Source organism: Hydractinia symbiolongicarpus, chromosome 12, assembly GCF_029227915.1.
Source record: "Hydractinia symbiolongicarpus strain clone_291-10 chromosome 12, HSymV2.1, whole genome shotgun sequence".
In the NCBI taxonomy this organism is placed as follows: domain Eukaryota; kingdom Metazoa; phylum Cnidaria; class Hydrozoa; order Anthoathecata; family Hydractiniidae; genus Hydractinia; species Hydractinia symbiolongicarpus.
Window position 1 is genome coordinate 16761709 of NC_079886.1, and position 22064 is coordinate 16783772.

The 22064-nt window shown below is 33.4% G+C and overlaps 2 protein-coding genes and 1 long non-coding RNA gene across 3 annotated transcripts; 2 read left to right on the top strand and 1 right to left on the bottom strand.

The window, feature by feature from the left end:
* The first annotated feature begins 8288 nt into the window (after positions 1-8288).
* Positions 8289-16130, top strand: LOC130621891 (tripartite motif-containing protein 3-like). The gene is made up of 11 exons (XM_057437261.1): positions 8289-9072; positions 10388-10597; positions 10719-10813; positions 11155-11555; positions 12143-12416; positions 12759-12846; positions 13069-13134; positions 13224-13886; positions 13983-14124; positions 14204-14325; positions 15239-16130. Exons 1-11 carry the CDS (start codon positions 8680-8682, stop codon positions 15545-15547), a joined length of 2763 nt encoding a protein of 920 aa, XP_057293244.1. The 5' UTR covers positions 8289-8679; the 3' UTR covers positions 15548-16130.
* On the bottom strand, positions 15968-20477 carry LOC130621893 (uncharacterized). The gene is made up of 4 exons (XM_057437262.1): positions 20349-20477; positions 19788-19992; positions 18243-18368; positions 15968-17945 (listed from the first exon to the last, which is right to left on the bottom strand). Exons 2-4 carry the CDS (start codon positions 19981-19983, stop codon positions 16879-16881), a joined length of 1389 nt encoding a protein of 462 aa, XP_057293245.1. The 5' UTR covers positions 19984-19992; positions 20349-20477; the 3' UTR covers positions 15968-16878.
* Positions 19005-21877, top strand: LOC130621894 (uncharacterized). The gene is made up of 2 exons (XR_008980954.1): positions 19005-19170; positions 21146-21877. It is a non-coding gene; the product is annotated as an uncharacterized LOC130621894 (long non-coding RNA).
* The last annotated feature ends 187 nt before the right edge of the window (positions 21878-22064 follow it).

Sequence of the window (22064 nt, forward strand, 5' to 3'; positions counted from 1 at the left end):
CAAAATTCCTGGAAAATTAAAGCTAAATAAAATGTTACAAAAACTAACAAAATATCAACGTTTAACTATTTAACTATATATATGCTTATGAAAAGTTATGAAAAAAGTGGGGGGAGGGGGGTGAATAGGGTTAAAAGAAACCTGAGGTATAAAATGACGTTGGGTTTATATTACAGGGCTTAAAAAATTGGTAACAAGTCTTTTTATTTTTTTTAAAAAGATTTTTTCGTTCTCAAGATATTCACATGTAAAGAATTTCAGATTTAATTATTTTGCATAAATTATGATGTCATCATATTTAAGTAATAGCAAATTTTGACATTTTCTGTCATCATTAATTTTAGACCTGTTAAGGTATGTGTGATCTTTATCAATGTATAGATATTATAAAGCTGAACTGATTAACAAATTTTTTTTGACAAAATGACACTTTTTTGTTTGCTTATCCCAGGCCTCTTAATTTCTATAAAATAAAATAATTATGAAATTATTTTTTATATGAAGCCATAAATATACATAATTGTTTTTTACTGAAAAGTTCGAAACACCTATGTTATATTTTGTTATCAAGTAATATTTCCCAGCACCACCATAGTAATGAATTTTAATGAATATAACAGTGTCTTTAAGTTATATTTATAAACTTTTCTAAAATATGATAAACTATTATACTTCAAGTTTTCTGATATTTTTGCACATTTATTGGTCTTATTCACACATTGGAAGCGATATTATTTTAATCTTACACATCTGAGTTATTCAGCATGTCCAAATATGTTGAAAGAACAATTGTGCCAACTTTCAGATCATTTGATTTGATAAATGTATATAATCCACAGTTGCTTCACTTCAATAAACAACTGACGCTTTAAACTGCTCAAATTAAACTCACAATAACTGTCTTATATAATAACATCACTTGGAAATTTATAACATCCTATAACCAATTTTATTTATTTTAAATTTGTCAAATTTAATTATATATTACACACAGTATTTCAAAAAAAATGTTAAAAGATATAAACAGCCCTATGACTCACAAAATTCGATAACCTACAGTTTCTCAAAATACTTGATTAAGCACATTATATCATCGATACTTAATAAATTTTTAGACAGTAACTAAGTCAACCCACATTTATAAAAAAAGCCTTAAATGGTGAAACTATTCTTTATGTCACAAATTTTTGAACACGATTACAACAAAAATTAACATAGAATTGGTATAGAGTCATATATTTATACAGGGAACAATTATTATTGTTTGGTCCAATATGGTGCTGAATTTTTCTGTTACTATACTATTTTGATCCTAACTTAGTTGAGGATTTTCAAATTTTTTTTAGGAAATTTTTGTAGGCCTTGCTACTGAGAATGGAGTGTTCTATATCCAACTTGCCCCTCCGCTATAAAAATTAATGATGGTATCCTATCCTAAAATAACATATTGTGGCTGATGTTTATATCTTGAAAAATATCAAATGCCAAAAAAAACATTGTGCTTTATTCCCAGCACAATTTGATTCTTTTAGCCTTAGATAAGTTTTATGTGCAGTAGAACTAAAGTATTGCATACACCAATCCAAAGTTTCAGATAACGATTGTTTAAATATTTTTTTGTTACAATGCTCTTAAGGAATAATAAAAAGGAAGTAAACTGTTATGAATTAAGAATGCTTTGACCATGAAGAAAAGTGAAATAGGTTTTTTGAAATATTTTGAAAAAAAAAGTTACAAATGCTTAAGATATGTTTTAAGTAGGGTTATTGGCAATAACTATAGGTAAATGTGCATATTTTACATGGCTAGCCTCACAAATATCGAGGGATTGCCCTGTCTATTAGTTCCAGGAGGGGCCATGGCTTAGATGGAGAGTCCTAGAGTATTTAAAGCTCATTTTGAGCTACACAGACTCAATTAGAGTTTGCGCTCTATTAGACAACTCCCAGCAACATCCAACAGCCCACAGTGTGCCATCTCCCCAATTTCCCTCACATGGCTTGGGTTAACCCAGGGCTATGGTAACATTCACTAGGCCATGTTGAATCGCCGTCAAGAGGAATCGAACCCGGTCTCCCGCACAGAGTAGGAGAGCTATAACCACTACTCTATGATGCCATGTTTACTAAACACTAAATTTTATAAAACACTATATACTAAATTTTCATAATGTCTATAGTCATCAAAGTCACTCTGTTTACTTCTTTTTTTTAATACAGAAAATGAGCCAACAACTTAAACTGTCTTCTCTTCTGTAAAAACACTTCCCTTCCATGAACTTAAAAAAATCCCAGACCCAATTCAATCCCAAATATTGATTGTGCTGGATTTTATAACTCGCGTTTTTGAATAAATGACCACCCTCGTCCCGAGGAAATTTGCCTTTTCATAATATAAAGAGATGATGGCGAAAATTTCTAAGGAGAAGGGTGAATAAATAACATCTCTTAGCCATAAAAAAGATCAAGTGTTCTCAGTAATTAGTAAATCTCAAAAAAATTTATGTGTAGTGGACCATATAACTTTATATAACAATATATTGTGGTATTCCATTTGAGGGATTTCTTTTTTATTCAATACACACTTTTTATCCTTATAAAAATAAATTGCTGGTCATTATTCTTATTTTTCTATTGGTCTGGGTTTAGGTTAAAAACAAAAACCTTTGTTTTTAACCTAAAATCCTAATGCTGATTAGAAAGGAAAAGCATGTGATTTGCTTGGTGGACACTACCATCATGATTTTGAGGAGTCTGGACAGCCATTTATTTTGCCATTTATTGTCTGTTGATAAACAAAATTACTTCTGCTAATGATTTGAATTGATTCGTGATATTTTTTTATTCATGCACATGCATCAAGACCTGCTACAATAAGCTGTTGGTAAATAAAACATGTGTTAGCCAAGTATAATTCTTGCGAAAAGCAAATAAAAATATACAGACCATGGGTGTAGAATTGCAGACCAGATTGTAAATTTGGTTGCAAAGAGAAAGTTTGGGGCCACACACAGAGAAGTGTTAAGTGCAGAAGAGAATGGCCAACATGCAGAAGATAAGTGTAAGAATAGAGAAGAGAACTGTTTGGATCATAGAAGAGAAGAATTTTTAATTTGGAAGAAAAGTGAGCCATTTTAGGGGCTTGTGATCGTGCAGTATTGTTCCTTATGATTTTATGATATAATGATGTTAAACTTGATAAGACCAAGGCAAATTACATAACAGTTTCTTGTGTCCTAGCCAGTCATATTCAAAAACAGATGCTGGAAAATTTCACTATTCAACAAAAAATTCTACTATCAGGTACGAATTATACATGCCTTGTGGCGCCGTAGATTAGTGGTTATAGCTCTCGTACTCTGTGCGGGCGACCGGGGTTCGATTCCTCTTGACGGCGATTCAACATGGGCGAGTGAATGTTACCATAGCCCCGGGTTAACCCAAGCCATGTGAGGGAAATTGGGGAGATGGCACACTATGTGGGCCGTTGGATGTTGCCGGGAGTTGTCTAGTAGAGCGCGGGTCCTAATTGGGTCTGCGTAGCTCAAAATGAGCATTAAATACTCTAGGACTCTCCATCTAAGCCATGGCCCCTCCTGGAAATAATAGACAGGGTATATCCCTCGATATTTGTGAGGCTAGCCATGTAAAATATGCACATCTATCTATCTCTATCCTTTGGCTTTGAAAGAATACTTTGCTGCTAGCTAGGTTTTCCACTCTTTGTAGCTTTGTAACGTCTGCACGAAAGTGGCCACGTGTTTAAGGGTCAGTTTCCACTAGAAAGGGATATTATTATTCCCCGAGGAGTTTTAGCATTTTAGTCCCAGGGTTTCTTTGCTCCTCGGTCGGTTAACCTGACGCGGATAAAACCACGGCGTTTTTTGTGGAGACCCAACGGAAATCTTTTACCAGAATAGTAAGGTGGGAAAATCTACGCTGAGGCAGCAAACGTATTTTTTAATAATTACTATTATGTTGTTTGCTCACGTGATCATTATCAGGAAATTTATAATGTTTTAAGCGAAAATGGTGGTCTCACTCGCCCAAACAAACATGATTAATTTCCTTATTATTTAAAAGGGTAGGACGTGACCACAATAGCTTTATGCTCATTGGTTAATATTTATTTAGATCATTTTGTGTTTAGTACTGCATTTGAATTTAGGGGTACCGAATATTCATCCGCGTCGTCTAGGCTTAAATAACTAAAGGTATTATATAATGGTTGTTTAAGCGTTTTTCTTCTTGAATTCCTTATTATAATAATATTTAACCAACCTCTTTTTCCCTTATACTTAAGGTGCTCTAATTGTAACACCATTTTAGTATTTATGACATACAGCGTCCCATTAACAACAGATTTGATGAAAACAAATCAGAAGTAATGAAGCTTTTAATAAAATTACAGTCAAGTCTTGTATGCGGGGTTATCGGAGAGACGGGACTATTTTCTTAACCCATAGCCAAGAGAGGTGAATTTAAAAGAGAGGCAGGAATATTATTAAGAAAGAAATAATAGAGAGGTAGGTATAATAGAGTAAACGGAATTTTGCAGATTTACAAGGATTTATAAGGATATTCATTGACACAGAATATTGTTTGTAGCAGATATGACTGCTTGTTTTTCCATTGAGGTTATCGCCATACTTATACGGTATGTCAAGTTCTACTTATGATAGGCGTGGCCCAAGTTTTTCACATCTTACCGCGGAGTTTAATAATGGAATACGGCTGATGCGTGACAACAATCACAACAGTTTTAAAGCGATGTAGCTTATAGATGAAGGCAAAAATGCCCTGGGAACGGGGTTGTAGCGGAAGATTAAATTAAATCTCCCGTAAAAAAATAAGGCACATCATATGGATTCATATCCATCTCAAAAGAAACTAAGCAATTAAATTTCAATTCCCACAGCTAGGATCCCCACCTACCCAACCACCCCCCCCCCCCCCTCCTCCTCCCTAATTTCGTCTGCCTTCTTGAAGAGAAATTCATAAGACAAAATGCAGCACCTCTGTTAATTTGACGTCCAGCGTGCAATTTTTACGTGGTGAGCATACACGTTTTTTTTTGTTTTTTTTTCGCCAAAAGAAATTTACATACAACTATTTCAAAATTACAGATACAAGTTCTACATACACATAAGTACAGGCATAAATTTCTACATTGGGATATATATATATATACATAACTGTATCACGTACGTAGAATAAAATGGCAGGAGTAAGTAGAAGACTATGCAGTCTTATCATCTCACACCTTACATAGCCGTCATTAAAAAGAGCGTCAAATAAAAATTGATAATTAAAAACTTAATAAAATATTAAATGTTATGTTAAATAAAAGAAAGCGTTTAATTATCACACGTAGTGTTGTTTCAGAAGAAGACTTGTTCGTTATTACTTCGTAACAGCTGATTTTTTAGTGCAATTTTAAATTGTTTTGTAGATGGAATGCTTTTTATCTCATCGTTTAGAAGCATGCTCCAGAGTTTTGGGCCTCGGTTTGATATTGAAAATTTTGTTACATTAGATATGATTTTTGGCCGAAGGAAATTATTACCTGAAAATCTAGTTGGATATTTATGTTGAACTTTCTTAAATAATGTAATGAATATATTTGGTGCTATTAAATTTTTAATCTTATACATGAAAATAAGGACTTGAAAAATGTTTAGCTGACATACATTAAGAATACCCAGTTCTTTTAGCAATGGTCTAGAATGGGAACATTTGTTCTGTCGTAATATAATCCTACTGGCATGTTTTTGCTGAATGTGCAGTTTTTTTAATTTTGTTATATTAGTGCTACCCCATGCAATGTTTGCATAGTTTAAATAGCAGTGTATAAAGGAAAAATATATGCTTCTTAAGCAGTTCTTATTCAAAGCGGAACTGGCTTTATATAAGATTCCTAAGCCTTTGGAAACTTTGTTTTCCACTAATTTAATATGTTCTCTCCAAGTTAAATTTTCGTCTAGGAGAACTCCAAGAAATTTCATTGAATATTCTCTTCTTATGTTTACATGATCAATAACTAATCCAGGTAACCTAAGAGGTATTTCATCTTTTTTACTAAGTTTGTGAAAAAAAAGATATCTAGTTTTTGAAGTGTTAAGGGATAATTTATTCGCTTTAAACCAATCAACCAATTTAGCCAATTCTAGGTTAGTAGCTTCAAAAAGTACGTTTATATCTTTATGAGTAAAGAATAAATTTGTATCATCAGCAAATAAAATTAAATTTAAGACACTAGATGCTCTAAATATATCATTGATATAAATAAGAAACAACAGTGGCCCTAAAATTGACCCTTGAGGTACTCCACATGTTATAATCCTGTAGTTAGTGTTTCCTTCGTCATAAGAAATATATTGTTTTCTTTCGAAGAGGTAGTTATTGAACCATGCGAGATATGTATTTCTTATGCCATAATATTTTAGTTTTTCTAATAGAATCTCATGGTTGACTGTATCGAATGCCTTACTGAGATCAATAAAGACCCCAATTGTAAATTTATTCTCATCAAGGGCTTGAAATATTTCCTGACTCAACTGAATGATTGCGTGATCAGTTGAATGACCTGCTTGAAATCCAAATTGCTTATTATACAAAATATTGTTAGTGTTCAAGAAAGAATAAACTCTGTTGTACATGATTCTCTCTAAAATCTTCGAGAAGCAAGGGAGTATTGAAATTGGTCTGTAGTTAGATACTTTACAAACTTCTCCTGCTTTAAAGACTGGGACAACTCTAGCTATTTTTAACTTTTTAGGAACAATGCCTGTAATTAGAGATGAATTAAATATATGCAGTAGTGGAGATTTTAGTTCATTGAAACAGTTCTTTAAGACATTGCTGCTGATTTGATCAAAGCCAGGACTTTTGTTGATTTGCAAAGAATGAAATGCTGCTTCTAGTTCCTCCTCACTTAGCTCTTTTTTCTCTATTTCATTATCATAATATGACAAATACGATCTAAAGGATTTTGCACTGTGACCTATTTTCGACGCCAGGGTCGGCCCCACTTTAGTGAAAAAATTGTTAAATTCTTCAGCTATCAAAGATGGTTCTTCAATTTCATTTTCGTCGTTTACAAGTTTTGAAGGAAAATTATTACTTCTAATTTTTATTTTACCAATCACTTCCTTGATGATATTCCATGTTTTTCTTGCATTATGTTTGTATTTATTAATTTGTTCATTGAAGTAAAAATTCTTAGCACGCTTTTTTATCAATTCAAAAAGGTTTTTATAATTTTTATACAGTGTTTCATTCCCGTAGGTTTTCTTTCTTAAATACTTTTCATATAGTTTTTGTTTTCTTCGGGAAGATTTTTGGAGGCCCCTAGTCATCCAGGGATTAAAGAATGTTTTGGTCTTAATAAACTTAATTTCTTCTGGAAATGCCGCATTATAACTTTCCAAAAAAATTTTCAGAAAGCTATCATATGCGTCACGTGCGTTTTGTTTGTTACATATCAAAATTTAAATTCTGAAAACATTTGTTATAAAACATTTAAAAGAATATGCAGTAGAAGGAAGGACGGTACCTCCCACGCTTTTGTAGATTTTTTCTAACAACCAAGTTGTCAAATTCTATTTTTAGATATAATCAACTTTATCTGTTTGTGGCGGGAAAAAATCATAATTATGATCGCTTGACCAAACATTTGAAGAAGGTGAAGCGGGTCAAATGAAACTAACTAACAACAAAGTAAAATAATAAAAGTTCTTAAAGAAGAAAGAGTTTAACTAAAAATATATGAGCTGGTTTTTAATGGATGATAAAACAATGACATACTTTTGTGCACAGCCTTATTCCCGCACAACCTCATTCCCAGGGCATTTTGCATTGTTTAATTTATTTGCGGCTCCGTAATAACGACCCAGGAACCGGGAGACCCTGGGGACGAGGATGATTTATGCAAAGATATGTTTTCTTACAAATGGTAACACTCCATCCAACGTATTTTGCGATTTATTTCTACAAGAAAACAGTGAGAGCGTAGTTTTCAGAGAACTTTGAATACTGAATTTTCGCAAGGTATTTTGCCTTTATGATAAATATGACACACGTTTTTTTCATAATCAAACCTATTTTTGAAGACAGGCCTGTTGCAAAGGGTAGAGGTTTTTTTTATAAAAGTGACCCCCTTTTCAATCATTTAGTTCTTTTGTTCTCGTTTACATTCTGCTAAGAAAGTCTTAAAAAAATCTGAGTACTAAGAGTTCAATACCAGGGCTATTTTAAATTGTATTTTAAAAAACGGCTATTATAAAATTATTTTGAGTTTTCCACTTTTTTTTTCAGGTGGGTTATATTTTTAAGCTGATTGCAAATTCGTTTGTTAAGAACAACTTTAAACTGTTTTCATTGATAGTCGCTAATGGAAAAGCAGCTGCAACGGCTTGGTATAACAATAGGAAGGCTAGCTCTTTTTGTTTAACTCATAAGCAAGTGAAGTACGAAAAAAAAATTTCCGTAGTCTATATATTCAGGGTTTTATTTCGCTGTGGAAAAAAATTCTAGAAAAGGAGATAAAAATTATTATTAAATTTCTCCTTTAAAAAACGGTTACGACGACAAAGATTATATGTACGCGTTTTTGTACAAAAAATAATCGCTATAAACATATGGTGGTAATTTCTTTCAACGACAATAAACTGTTTGTGATATGGATTGGTTTCGAAATGTTCCTAACGTTATTCGTAACCAGTCTTCTACGGATCATAGTAAAGAAGATCACAGATCAACAAGTGAACACGATGACCAGAGATCGTACACCAACGACGAGAGATCAGCACAAACTAGACGTGTAGAACGCCAATCTTCTCGAGACGAGTATGGGCGTTCTTTTTCACAACCACCACCCCTACCTCCGCCTCTAGCGTTCAAGAAGAACTCTGTAAAAGAAGAAATATTATGTGCTTTGTGTGGTGAAATTTATTCGGATCCAAGGTTACTTCCGTGTTTACATTCGTTTTGTAAACGCTGTTTAGAACATACCGTAAACCCAAGGTCAACTACGCTCACATGTCATTTGTGTCGAAAAGAAGTAATGCTAAAGGTATGTCAAGTAATTGAAGTTGCATTGAAAGATTTTAACCACTAGTGTTTAATCCGTGGAAAAATCCACAGAAATTCGCCTGTTGCTACTCGTATCTATTATTTCGCCTCACAGACAGACAGACAGACAGACGCTGATCATCATAATATAGACATAATGTAGCCCGTGGTACACTGCACGTGTTTTCCTAGTGTACATATTTCAAGCATGGTTAATTCGTGTATCCTTAACACGAAGTAGCGGTTCGGTGATCATTTTGAACACACAGAGAGACGAAAATAATTGGAATTAGGGTAAAACTAGATTCAAAATTACGAAACGTTGTGATAAAAAAATAAGGTGAAAAAACGTTTATAAAAAAAAGGTTTATATTCAAAATAAGCAAGAATTTCAATTCCTACAAAAAAATATGCAAGAACATTGAAAATTGCGGATGTTATTAAGTTTTGGCTTTCCGGTCTATTGCGAATTTGACATAAATAGAGTTTATTATATTCGGCAATTTCAACTAGGGCGAATAATAATAATTACCAGCGTTGATTAGAGCTGATACTTGCATAGGCTATGAGAATGATTTTTATGATAATTTAAAACTTATTCAATAATCAACTTGTTCGGGAAATGGAATCTGTCGCTATATATACGCTGAGAGATATACAAGTTTGTCCGTAAATTTCCAGGATTTTATATTTCCAGATGCTACAAAATGATGAGAAAATAAGTATGTTAACGAAAAGAAACAATAGATAAATTAGCGCGTTGTGAAAGCAAATATACTTCAAATAAAAACTAATCAAAAACTATCTTGATTTTATTCACTGTAATCCAATATATATATACAAAAATATAAGAATAAAAGAAAGTTTCAAATGGAAATAAATAGGAAAGAATAAATAATAATTATACAAGAAAAACATACTGTTGCGGTACCCCACCCATTCGCATATCATGAAAAATCGTGGAGATAGAATAAGAAACACTTTATTGAAGGCTGTATATTGACAGAACGATGGCTTTTCTGTAATAATGGCTGCATTTGTTGTTAAAAATGGTAGCCGAGTCGCTACGTATTTTCACGGGTTAACGACCACATTTTTATATATCTTTCAGCTAACCAAATGTGCAATGCTATAATTTCATGATTTCAAACTTTCTTATTCATTTTTTTGCACAGACGATGTTTCAAATTAAACAATTTAGGGAGCTTAAGTAAATAATCACGTCATTTCGTGGTCATTCTACAACGAAAGATTAGTCACATGCTTGTCTCGAATGTTGTATCATAGTTTAACTAAACTACTCCAAATTTCTATAGATCAACGGAATAGCAGAATTTCCACCGAATTTCGTCATCAACAATATGATTGATATGGAAGCAGTGAGAAACAGCACGTCGATTCCAATGTTATGTAGTAGCTGCAACGAGCAGTTACCTGCTACAGCCAGATGTGTCGACTGCATGGATTTCCTATGCTATGCTTGTCATAATGCACATGGTAGGGTGAGAATGACTAAGGATCATCAGGTTTGTACTCTTGTGCATTACATTGGTTACACGTACTAAGGTATATACGTTTTCCATACACAAACTGTCTGGTGGCATTTGAAGGGTATTAGTAAGAATATAAACACTGCAGTTTTTTTAGATTTTGACGTTAGAACAGCTGAAGAGAAGTGATGATATAGCGAGATTACTACACAGACCAGTGTTCTGCCAATTACACAAAGATGAGAAAGTCACGTGAGTTGTACCACTAAACATAACTTTTTTGACTTCATTGATAATAAGAATCCTCTGAGAATTACCGGGTGTTTTAGGGGTTAAAGAACCTGAAAAGAATTTTTAGGTATATTTATGGATTGTTGAGCAAAGCAATAAACATTGCGTTCTAAATAGGTAAGCGAGAAATACAATATGACGATTTTGAGTTGGGAATAACAACCTTCACCTTTTATTTTCGTCGATACAGCGAGACACTGGCCTAGGGAGATAGACAAACATCCACCTTAACATCTATCGATGTCTATTTATCCTCCTGGCAGTGACTTAAAATAATAGATTTTATTGCCTCCACCTTTCAGGTATTTTTGCAACACATGTCAAACGACTATATGTCGCGAGTGTGTCATCACCACACACCAGCAAAACAAGCATGAATACACACCAATTAAACAAGCTGTTGATTCACAAAGAAACGAAATTATTTCTTTAAAATTAATAATCGAGCAAAAACTACCCATGCTCAACCGCGCCACATCGCATTTACACGACACACAGCATAAGTTAGAAACGCGATCTGATCTCATCAAGTCCGAAATTGAAGAAAGAACACCTCGTTTAATCAAAATGATCGAAGAGAAAGAACGCATGTTGTTACAAGATATATCGAAGGTGGTAAACGAGAAAAAACTTGTTTTAAACAAACAGTTAGAGCAACTAGAAACAGAATTTTCAAAGCTGGAAGATATGCAGAAATTTGCAGGTATGTTGTGCCAATAGACTTAGGAGATTAAGATAGAGAGATTTCTATCCTCCTGGAATAGACTAAATACATTCCTTGCCGATTTATTGTGATGTTGTACCGCTATTTTTTGTGTGAAATTTTTTTTTGCGTTTTGAAAAAAAACGCGAAATATTTGCAGTTTCACGAAATTACTTTTCGCAGTTGACCAAGTTCAATGAATTTAGCGGAAACATATTTTAGCGAATGATCAAAAATTAAATCACTCAAAATGAAAAAAAGGAAATTTTGAGCGATTTAATTTTAGAGTTTGAATTAACATTTTAAACGTTGATTACCCACTTAAAGATTTTTAATACTTTGCAGTGAATTTTTTAACTATAACCAGTAGGGCTTTTATAAATTAAATGCAGCGTCTAAGAATATCGCAGGAATTATTTTTGAGGTTAAATCTTTAACATTTCACAGAATGAAATTTCAATGTTTGAGACTTTCAAAAGTGCCGTGGAATTCATTTTCGCGAATTTTTCTTACAATAAAGTAGCTCAACTGCTCATTTGTTATTTTTTATCGTGTATCGTTACAATGAAATTTTTTTTGATTGTTAGAACAAGTTCTTTCAACCGGCACCGATGCTGAAATCTTATCCATCAAACACGCAGTATGTGAAAAGTTAAAGAACTCTGTAAAAATACAGTATCCTATCGAACCAGAGGTTGACGATCAAATCAGTTGCGACACCAACATTGACAGCATCACTACCGCCATCCAATCATACGGACAACTTTCTGCAAACGGAGAGGTGTTCCTCAACTGTTTTGTGTTGGGAGATGTCACATCGGCGGTCAAAGGACAAATGTCCCAATTAACACTTGTCGTCAAGTAAGCTTATATGATACATTCATGCTTTGAGAGACATTTAACGCCCGTGCCCCAATAGTGGAATATGCGTATGGCGGTCTTCACTTATTAATAGAGAGCCTCGGGTTATCCATTACGATTGTGTGAAAATAATTTGAATTAGGCGAATTTACAGGACAAATATTTTAAGCATAACCAATTCCTTTATCAATTTATAATCGTTCTAAGGTGTACGTAAGCATTTTTCAAATACAATTCAAATACAGAAACATCATTTTGATCTGCACCTGGTTCCAATTTTACTGTTCTAATATAACGCCCTCCTTGTTTCGGAAAATGAAAAGTGGCGCAAATTGTTTATAGGAATCAACATGGAGTCGAAACACCGTGTGCACGTAGTGACATTGACGCAGAGATAGAAACACCAGAGTACGGAATACTGCTACCTGATGTAAGTTATATCAAATCTACTCTTTTGTCCCGATAAATCCTTTATTTTTATTTAATTTACCAAAACTTAGCAAGAAATTTACCTTTAGACGGGGGTTATTTTTATTTAAGATTGGCATAGTACGAGCAGGTTATTTTGAAATTTCAACCCCCGTATAGCAACAACAGTAGCTATGAAAACATGTCCAACTGAGGAAAATAAATTTTTCTTGACTTTTTATAGATTCGCGAAAAGAATGAAAGCACGTTTCTTTTGTCGTATCGCACGTATTCTGTTGGATTACACAAGGTGAGAAGTCACTTTCTTTTCCAAGCTGTCATGCACCAGTTCATGCGGTTGGTAAACAACTGTAACAGAATTTTATTTTTACGTTTTAGTTGTCAATTAAACTAAAAAACAAACCAATACTAGGGAGTCCGTTCTCTGTGATAGTTTCTAATCAACAATCAGGGTCTCGAAGAGGATCAGAGCCGAACACGTCTCTTCTGAAGGAGCTCACCATCGACGCACACGCAGTTAGTGCTCCGCAGTCTGTCAATCGAAGTCCTGCGCCGAGTGAACAGAGGTCTCCCCCAAGTTACTCCAAACCGTTAAGTTTGGATATTAACCAATATAGCTACAAAAACAACGAGGAAGTATCTCACAGAACAAATACGATGGAAAGTGCAAAATCAAAACACAAGAGAGACATGGATAATGCTTATTTAGACAGTAAGGAGGAGAACAACATCAAAATCTCGAACTTTCACAACCTGAGGGTAGAAACTGTTGCAAGATTCATGTTCTCAATAGGCAGGCGAGGCACGCAGTATGGAGAATTTCATGGTGTGTTTGGCGTCGCGAGTGATCATATAAATAAACGAGTTATAGCAACAGACTGCCATAACAACAGAATACAAGTATTTGATGAAAGTGGAAAGTTTTTGTTTTGTTTCGGTCAAAAGGGTGGCAATGATGGTGAGTTTCAGAGTCCAACTGGGGTAGGAGTTGGAACGAATGGTGAAATCGTTGTATGTGAGAGACTGAAAGGTCGAATACAGGTAAATACTTGAATAGATATTTTTCCTTTTTTGCGCAATTAGAAATTAAGCCTGGAAAAAGATTAACTTGAAAAACACACCCTTGTTCACTTTTAGATTTTTAATAGCAATGGAGAATTTCAACGACGTTTTATTTTGAACCAGCTAAAGGCTTCTACACTCGCCGTTGATATTTCTGGTAGAATCATCATTGCGGATTACACTAACTGTTGCGTCTATGTGTTGGATCCTATACTAGGTTGTTATTTTGTTCTACAGTAAAAGTATTTTTCTTTCCAAACGCAAATAATTCGCGATGTAGCTAAACTCTTTTTTAGAGCGATGGTCAAAGTTTGGTCATTTTGGTCAAAGCGAGGGAGAACTGCAATATCCCTGTTACGTAGCAACAGACCTAAAAGGCAATATATATGTTTCAGATATGAATAGCAACAAAGTGCAGGTAAATACATAGCTTTCCTATTTACTATTATGAACTTTTTAAAATTTTAACAAAAAGTCATGAAAATCAGTACCCCGAAAATAGCACATTTCAGGATGATCACAAAAAAGTGTTTTGTAAGACTTTTTTCCCTGATTTTTACAATACTTCCAGTAAATTATACTGTTGCGTATACTGTATTAATAATTTCTCCGCACTAAAAGTCTATAAACCAAATTTCCTAAGGTGAATCTCGTGAAACTCTTTTTTTTCTCATCAAACACAACTTTTTATCTGATTATGTTTGAAATTACCTTTCTTTCTTACATTTATTTATCAATCTCGCATCTCTGTGCTCTCACATTTGTGTAAATTTGTTACGTGACCACCGTACGCTTGGTGGAAAATGATTTGAACCAACATGATGTTTAATGCTCAGGCTGAGATAGTGGTATTTCCATAGCCTGAACATTATTGCTCATTATCATTGATGTGTCTTATTGTTATGTCATGGGTAATTCTGCACTAAACTTCCTTGTACAAAAATTATTACGTGTGAAAATTAGCACGACTAAGGTAGTACTATGCAAGAAAATTTGTAACTTTCTGCTGAAGTATCTTTACTTCTCATTTCAAAAATAAAATATAAAATAAAAGTCATTCGAAATGGTCATTTCCAATATTAGCCGTCCTAAAAGAAAGCGCAGAAGAGCCCTACTTAATCTTTCAGTTTGTGTTCGCATTGACATTAAGTCGAGTTTAGAGTTCCGGCCAACTTTTTTTGGTTGCATAATCAAAACTTTGTCAAACTTCACAACTTTTTTTTCTATGTGACTTAAAAAACCACAGATTTTCAGTACTTCGCCCTGGTTTCTACACCGCCGAGTACTCTGCATTTAATACCTTGTTCGTGTGATGTTTTACTTATTTTTAGATGTACGACTCCGACAGTATGTTCATACGAAGCTTTGGCATGAAAGGAGATAAAGATGGGGAATTTCTTCATCCTACAGGAATTGCAATAGATATTAAAGGTCGCTTAATAGTGGCAGATCGTGATAATCATCGCATTCAAATTATAAAGCCAACAGGAGAGTTCTACGCAAAGTTTGGATCAAAAGGAGAGCACGATGGAGAGCTAAATGACACTCACGGATTGGCTGTTCTTTCTAACGGCAACATTGCTGCTGCAGATTTGAAAAATAATCGTATCCAGATTTTCAGTATAGCAAACCATCAATAAAAAGTCTGTAGCTCTTTACGAACGAGAACGATCAAATAGGCGAAGCTGAATTTCCACTAAAGAACTATAGATACTCAAGTTTCCGTAGTTAGTTTTTGTTCTTTTATAAGTTATATTATTTCGTCCGTTCCTGTTCGCAAGAAAAGATTTTACCCTTCAATTTGGATCAAAACGAAACATTTTATCAACCAATCAGATTTCGGAAATCACAATTGTCAATTCTGATTCGATCCGATCCGATCCGTTCCATTTCATTTCAATTTTACATAAGACACAAGGGGTACTGGAAAACAGCTCTTTTCCGCCTCTCCTTTTTCCCGCGAATATGATAGAAACCAAATATTGGCAGAGAAAGTATTGTTAGACATTTGAAATATTGTATATATTGTGGTCGGCCGAAAAGTGAAAAACACATACATCTATATAATATATACACGTTAATAACAAAAATTACAACCCACAAACATAAAAAAACATCTTTATATATGAAAATTAGATGCCCAATAAATTATTTCTTGGTGTTACTGTTGAATATGATAAATAATTTTTTTATATATATAAAAAATCGTCCATGTTAATCACATTTTCTAGATTATCTTCGATTATCCATATCAAGTCAAAACCTGTCCAAATCAGTCAAAAAGCATCATTCCACCTTCATATTGCAATCGGTTTAGGAATAAAGGACTATGCCAAGCTTTTTCCTGTATCTATTATTTTGTTCTAACGCGGCAATAGAAATTGTTTAATTAATAGAAAGAAACTCATTTTCCTTTTTTTTATAATTTGATAAAAATAAGAAGACAAAGTCAAAATGTTGCAAATTTGCGAAACAAATTAAGAATGATTTTTGGGTGAACATGTGAAGTAAAATAAGCCAAATGTTCTGTTTCTTATAAAAAAATAGATACTCATGTAATCGATACACGGGATTTGCGTATGATATGTACATACACACCTGTTAAAAAACACACTTAATAAAAATATAATCCTATAAAAATAAAATAGACACCTAATCTTAAAAAAATTATATAAAAAACGTAAAAGAAGTCAACTAATATTGATAAAATTACATTATTTACTATTTAAAATTGAATATTATGGATGATAAAGAGAAACATGCCGTAACAAAATTAAGAAGGTTTTATCTAGTGCCAGGTCTCGACTTCATTCGCGCAACAAAGCATTTTCTCACAGAAAGATAGTTTTCAGAATTCTAAGGTTTAGCTTTGGTTAACAGTGAACTAACAAAACAAAGCTGTACACGCAACAGTGTTTGAAGAACAAATTAATAATACCAAATGGTAATAGGGGAAAATAGTACCAGCTTTTTAGTTGTACAGTTCTGTAACGTTGAGACTGCTAATGTTGGTTGCGCTATTGATCGCTTTGCTAATAAGTATCCTGAATTGTATAGCGGCAAAAACTGCAATTATCGAAAGTATAAAAGCCATCAACGACTGCCACGGTCGATTTCCAGGTCTCTGCTCCTGAAGAAACTGCATAATTCTGTCCCACTGCATTTCGTTGTCAGCACTCCTCATGCGACTGATCATCCGAATCATTCGATTCCACAAGTAATCCACGCTCACGTTTCCGACAGCCAATATCGGGAGTATGAAACAAGCCGAAAGAAAAATCAACCGCTCGTAGCGAAAGTACGGCATTGGTTTTGTTGCTGTGATCCACACATGAATTTCAAGTAAGAAAGAGACGACGGCGAAAGTAACATTCATCGACATCCAGCCCGACGTAAATTCCCGGAATTTATGAAATGTATCAAAAGCTTCGGCTAATCTTTGCCGACATATATCCATATCAAGTATGTGCTGCCGGGTAAACTTGCAGACCAGACGCACTTCTTTTTCAAAACTTCGACGCAGCAGATACACAACAAAAGCTATACCGGCGAAATTGAAAATACCAATGGATACAGTGAAATAGTCTATGGGTGTGATGTACGTTACGTGCTTGCCATATGCGTATAAGTCCTGCGTTAAGCGAGTGCATTGCAAAGTTATAAACAAAATGCTTAAGAAAAACAAAACATACCCGGCCACTCTAGTTTTTCTCATGTTCACCCATCGCAAACGTTGCACTAAAAACACTGGCCCTAATGCGGCCGCCCATCCACCTGGTGCCCACTGCGGCCAAGTTGAATGCAAATTACAAGCACAGACACACAGCACTGGCACCGTCAATAAACCTTGGATGCATAACGTTGATATCGTTTCTACAAGGTCGTCATTGTGGTCTTCATATCTTATAAAATCCACAGCAAACAACAAAACGGTGGAAAGCAGTATGAGAAACAACCAAAAGTTAGAGAGGAAGAAACTGAACTTGTGGTTTAACCTGGATGCGCCAATATCACGGTCTGTGATATACGACACCACGCCTGAATTGGTAATAAAAAAATGCATACTTAAGTATTCCTAAATAATTCTCAATACGCTCAAGAATATTAATTTTTACTAGTAAAAAGTTTTTTCGTAAAACATATTGTGAGATTTTTGGCGAGCATTATTTTTGCGAATGACTGCGTTATTTTAAGAATAAAATAGTGGAAATCTAAAAAATTGGTTTTCGCAAGGAAGCCTTTCCCGTTTTGCGAGCAGAAAATTTGAGTTAATGCTCATGAAAAAATTAATCTGCTTTAAACAACCACTCTAATATATTAAAACCAAACCAATACCTTCGTGATCCCACAAGAAACTTTCACAAATATCGCAATGAAACAACTTGAATGACTGAGATGTGGTGAATTGCTCATGACCGACTTCTTTGCATCTCGCACATCGACGGACGGTGACAAATGGTGCTACGCAAAACAAGAAAAAAATGCATGGAAAAGTAGGTCCTCTTAACATCTTATGACAATATTACAGAATTAAACCAACAATTTTGACCTTAAAAGTTAAATTCATGAAATAAAGTCGCTAGATTGTATATACCATGCAATAAATTCGAATAAATATGCCTTGTCTAAAAAGCAAGACTTGGCGACAAGTAACACTAAAAAATGAAACAACCTATAAATAAACGTTTTCTAGGTCCGCATTAAACGCATAAAGAATCTTAGACGTAGAAATTATCATTTCATATAGTTCAAGAGTGAAGAGATTCATAAGATCACGTTTTTAAACTTACAGAAAACGACAGGAACTTTTAATTTTTTTATTATTTTATAATTTAAAACAGATCTCTGTGTTTTTTTAACCAAAAAATGGAGATAAATTTTGTGGAAGAATTATTTAAAACTTTACAGTTTTATTTAAAACCTTTTTGACTCCGCTTGATTCACGAAGGATTAAAATCTAATATTAGCTTGCTTTATGACAACGAATTAATAAAACAAATGCTAATTTATTTTTTTGCTTTCGGTTTTTAATATATATAATTGATAAACTAATAGTCTTTTTTGTTCTACAATAGAAGTAATCTACCGTGGGCACCATTGTTTAATATTTAATTTTTGTTTGTGTAGTCCACGAAACATATGGTGAAGTCCATGGTGAAGTCCACGTTTGTTTAAAAAAAAACCATTGTGCGTTAACGTGGTAACATGGAATAAACATAAACCACGATGTTAAAAAACTTTTCACAGTACTGCAGACCTGAAGGTAAGAAGGTCAAATCCATGTACTCCCTCCTGTACAAGTGAAATCTGTAAAGTTACTCTATTTCATTGAAAACATTTGTTGGTTACACAGTTTGTGTTGTTTGTGGCAATTGTCTTTTTTAGACTACAAATGGGCTCAAGTCCTATAAAGAGTCATAAATCATTTCTTTCCATTCAGGGACTTTACGAAACAATGAGGGCTATTTGCCGCAGCATTGTCTATAAATGTTCGTAAAGGCCTGTTATAAGAAAAACGTACTAAAAAATAATTACCAAAAAATGAAACAAAAATGAACGTGAAAAAACAAACCAAACAAACAAACTTATAACAAATGCAAAATAAATGCAAGACTGACAAAGAAAAACTAACAAAAAGACATTTAAACACACAACATTTTATATATTCCCTTTTTCTTCATGATATTATTTGTATATTATTTATATGACCTGACCAAAAGGTCTCCAATATTCAGAGAGGGAAAGAGTAATTGCCCTATCCTGGTTATTCCTTGAATAATGACTCAAGTCTAGTTTTTTCCTTTTTTCACAAAACTAAAGTATATACTTGGAACTAAAAGATTATTTTAGAACAACATTAACACAAATTGTAAGGTTCACCTTTATGATATAATCCAAGCGTTTTTAGATACAACCACAAGAGAAATGGCCAATGTATTCGTTTACGACGAACAAAGTTTATATTGGTGATTTCAGCAAACTCTTCAGGCTTATCACTTGCTTGGAAAAAATGATTTGTATCTTTTGATGCATTTGGCGATATGTTTTCACTATTACTACCAATAGTTTTAGGCATTTTTTTAGTCTATGAAAAAAACAAGCATTTTTGTCACATTATTTGACGTCCATATATACACAGGTTGAAAAGCCTTTGTTATGATAATTATATAATGATGGTGAAAATACGCTAGCTAAAATGTAAGACTAATGCTAAAATAATCTAACTAGGAAAAATAATCTAAGAAACAAATATATAATAAGAAAAACAGAAATGTTATTTTTATAAAAAATACTAATTTTTTTGTGCCTATAAGAAAATCTAAATCTTAGTAAAAAATCTTTTGGGGGCTTTAGTTTAGTTAGCAATATTTAAAGTCTTCTGCAGCATTAAAATTATTTAGAATTGATAGCGAAGAAGGTATTGCCGAAAACTTATCCTACCTTGTTGTTTCATGTATTTTTTTCCCATATGGTGGTCTATTTAACAACAATCTTGCAATATCACATTTAAATAACATATTTTTGTCAACAACAAGGAGAAAAACATGTAACAATAAAGGAGGGTGTTACAGCAAACATATTCTGTCTTTAAGTGAGAGGAGAATAACTTGCTGTATAATTTTCTAAACAACACAAGTATTATTCTCTATGACTGTTGCACACTTTTAAAACAAGTTCTTGAGCATGCAGGTATTTTTATTTTTTAACTCCACAGCTATATAATTATTTTAATATATAATTCAAAACAAGAGAAGAACACATGTAAGTGAATTAACCAAATTTCCAAAATTGCCGACGTAAAAACAGTATTTGTGTACGTGATCTTACATCACATCGGCAATATAGCTGCCAAAGTGAATAGACCATTTCGGAGATTATGCGCCATTATGGATTTTCGAAGCCAGGTGGTGCAAGTTGAACTTTGGACTTCACGTTTTATTCAGTCTTTTCCCTAAAGGACGTGCTGGCGGCAGGACAGTTTTGCTTTTTGTTATCTGTTTTTATGTTTGTGATACTAATTTTATCATATATATTTTGAAAGATACTTTTATTATGCACTTATTTGTACTTTTAATTTCTTTTTGTACAATAAAGGCAACTTAATATATCCTAAAAATCTTTAAACTAGCTAGCTAGAGGTCTCCCAAAAATGCTTTTAGGACACTGTACTGTAGCTAGCTATAAGTCTGTAATTAGTAATTAATGCTTGATTAAAGGTAATTTCATTTTATATTTAGATATTTAAAATTGTGTATTATAAAGATATTGTCATTGGATTTTAAACTTGGATTTTTAGAGAGAAATTTTTGCTTTTGGAAATTCTTTACTGGATTTGGACTTGAAGTTTGTTTTTGGATTTGTAAAGAAATGTTTAGGTTGTAATATTTGTGAAGGTCTAGAGAGTTATAATCCATTGTCAAAACTCTACAATGTTATTTATTCCTAAAGTGAAACTTAAGCTCGCAAAATAATCTGGCTTCTTCTCTATAATGGGTGTAAAAATTTTCAATACACTGCCCAAAGAGATACAGTGAACAGGTTCGGTCGCAAAGTTTTAGGAATAGAGTCAGTAGTCATTTTAATTGCAAATAATTTTTATTATTTTGATATTTTGATAATTTTGTTTTTCGATGATAATTACACTAATCGTATGTTTGTCCCTTGATTCGTCTACCTAAACACTCCTATCTGAAGTCTTCCAAGAGCGGTATTAGAAATAATACCTGTCTCTCTTCCCTGCTTTTGCTATTGCCCTATAATTTTTTTGTACGCTTTCCTTATTGAAAAATATCAAAAGGGAAAAATGATGAGTTTAGTTTTATTTGTTTCAGTCACAATGTATATTTTACATGATTTTTTGTTATATATACGTATGTCTTTATCGGTTCTTTATCAGGACACGCAATTATAGCAGTAATTTATTACTAAAGTGTAAATCTTTATGATAAATAAATAAATTACTCTTTGAAGCTCGTTTGAATTATTGGCATAATAAGTTCCATAGCAGAAAAAGCTCTAGCAATTGATTCAACTATTACTCAGTCCAGAAGAATTCAGTCAGCTGCCTCACGCTAAGTTCTAAAAAATCCTTATACGTTGTAAGAGCTGACAAGAAGTCAGTCAGCTGCCTCACGCTAAGTTCTAAAAAATCCTCAT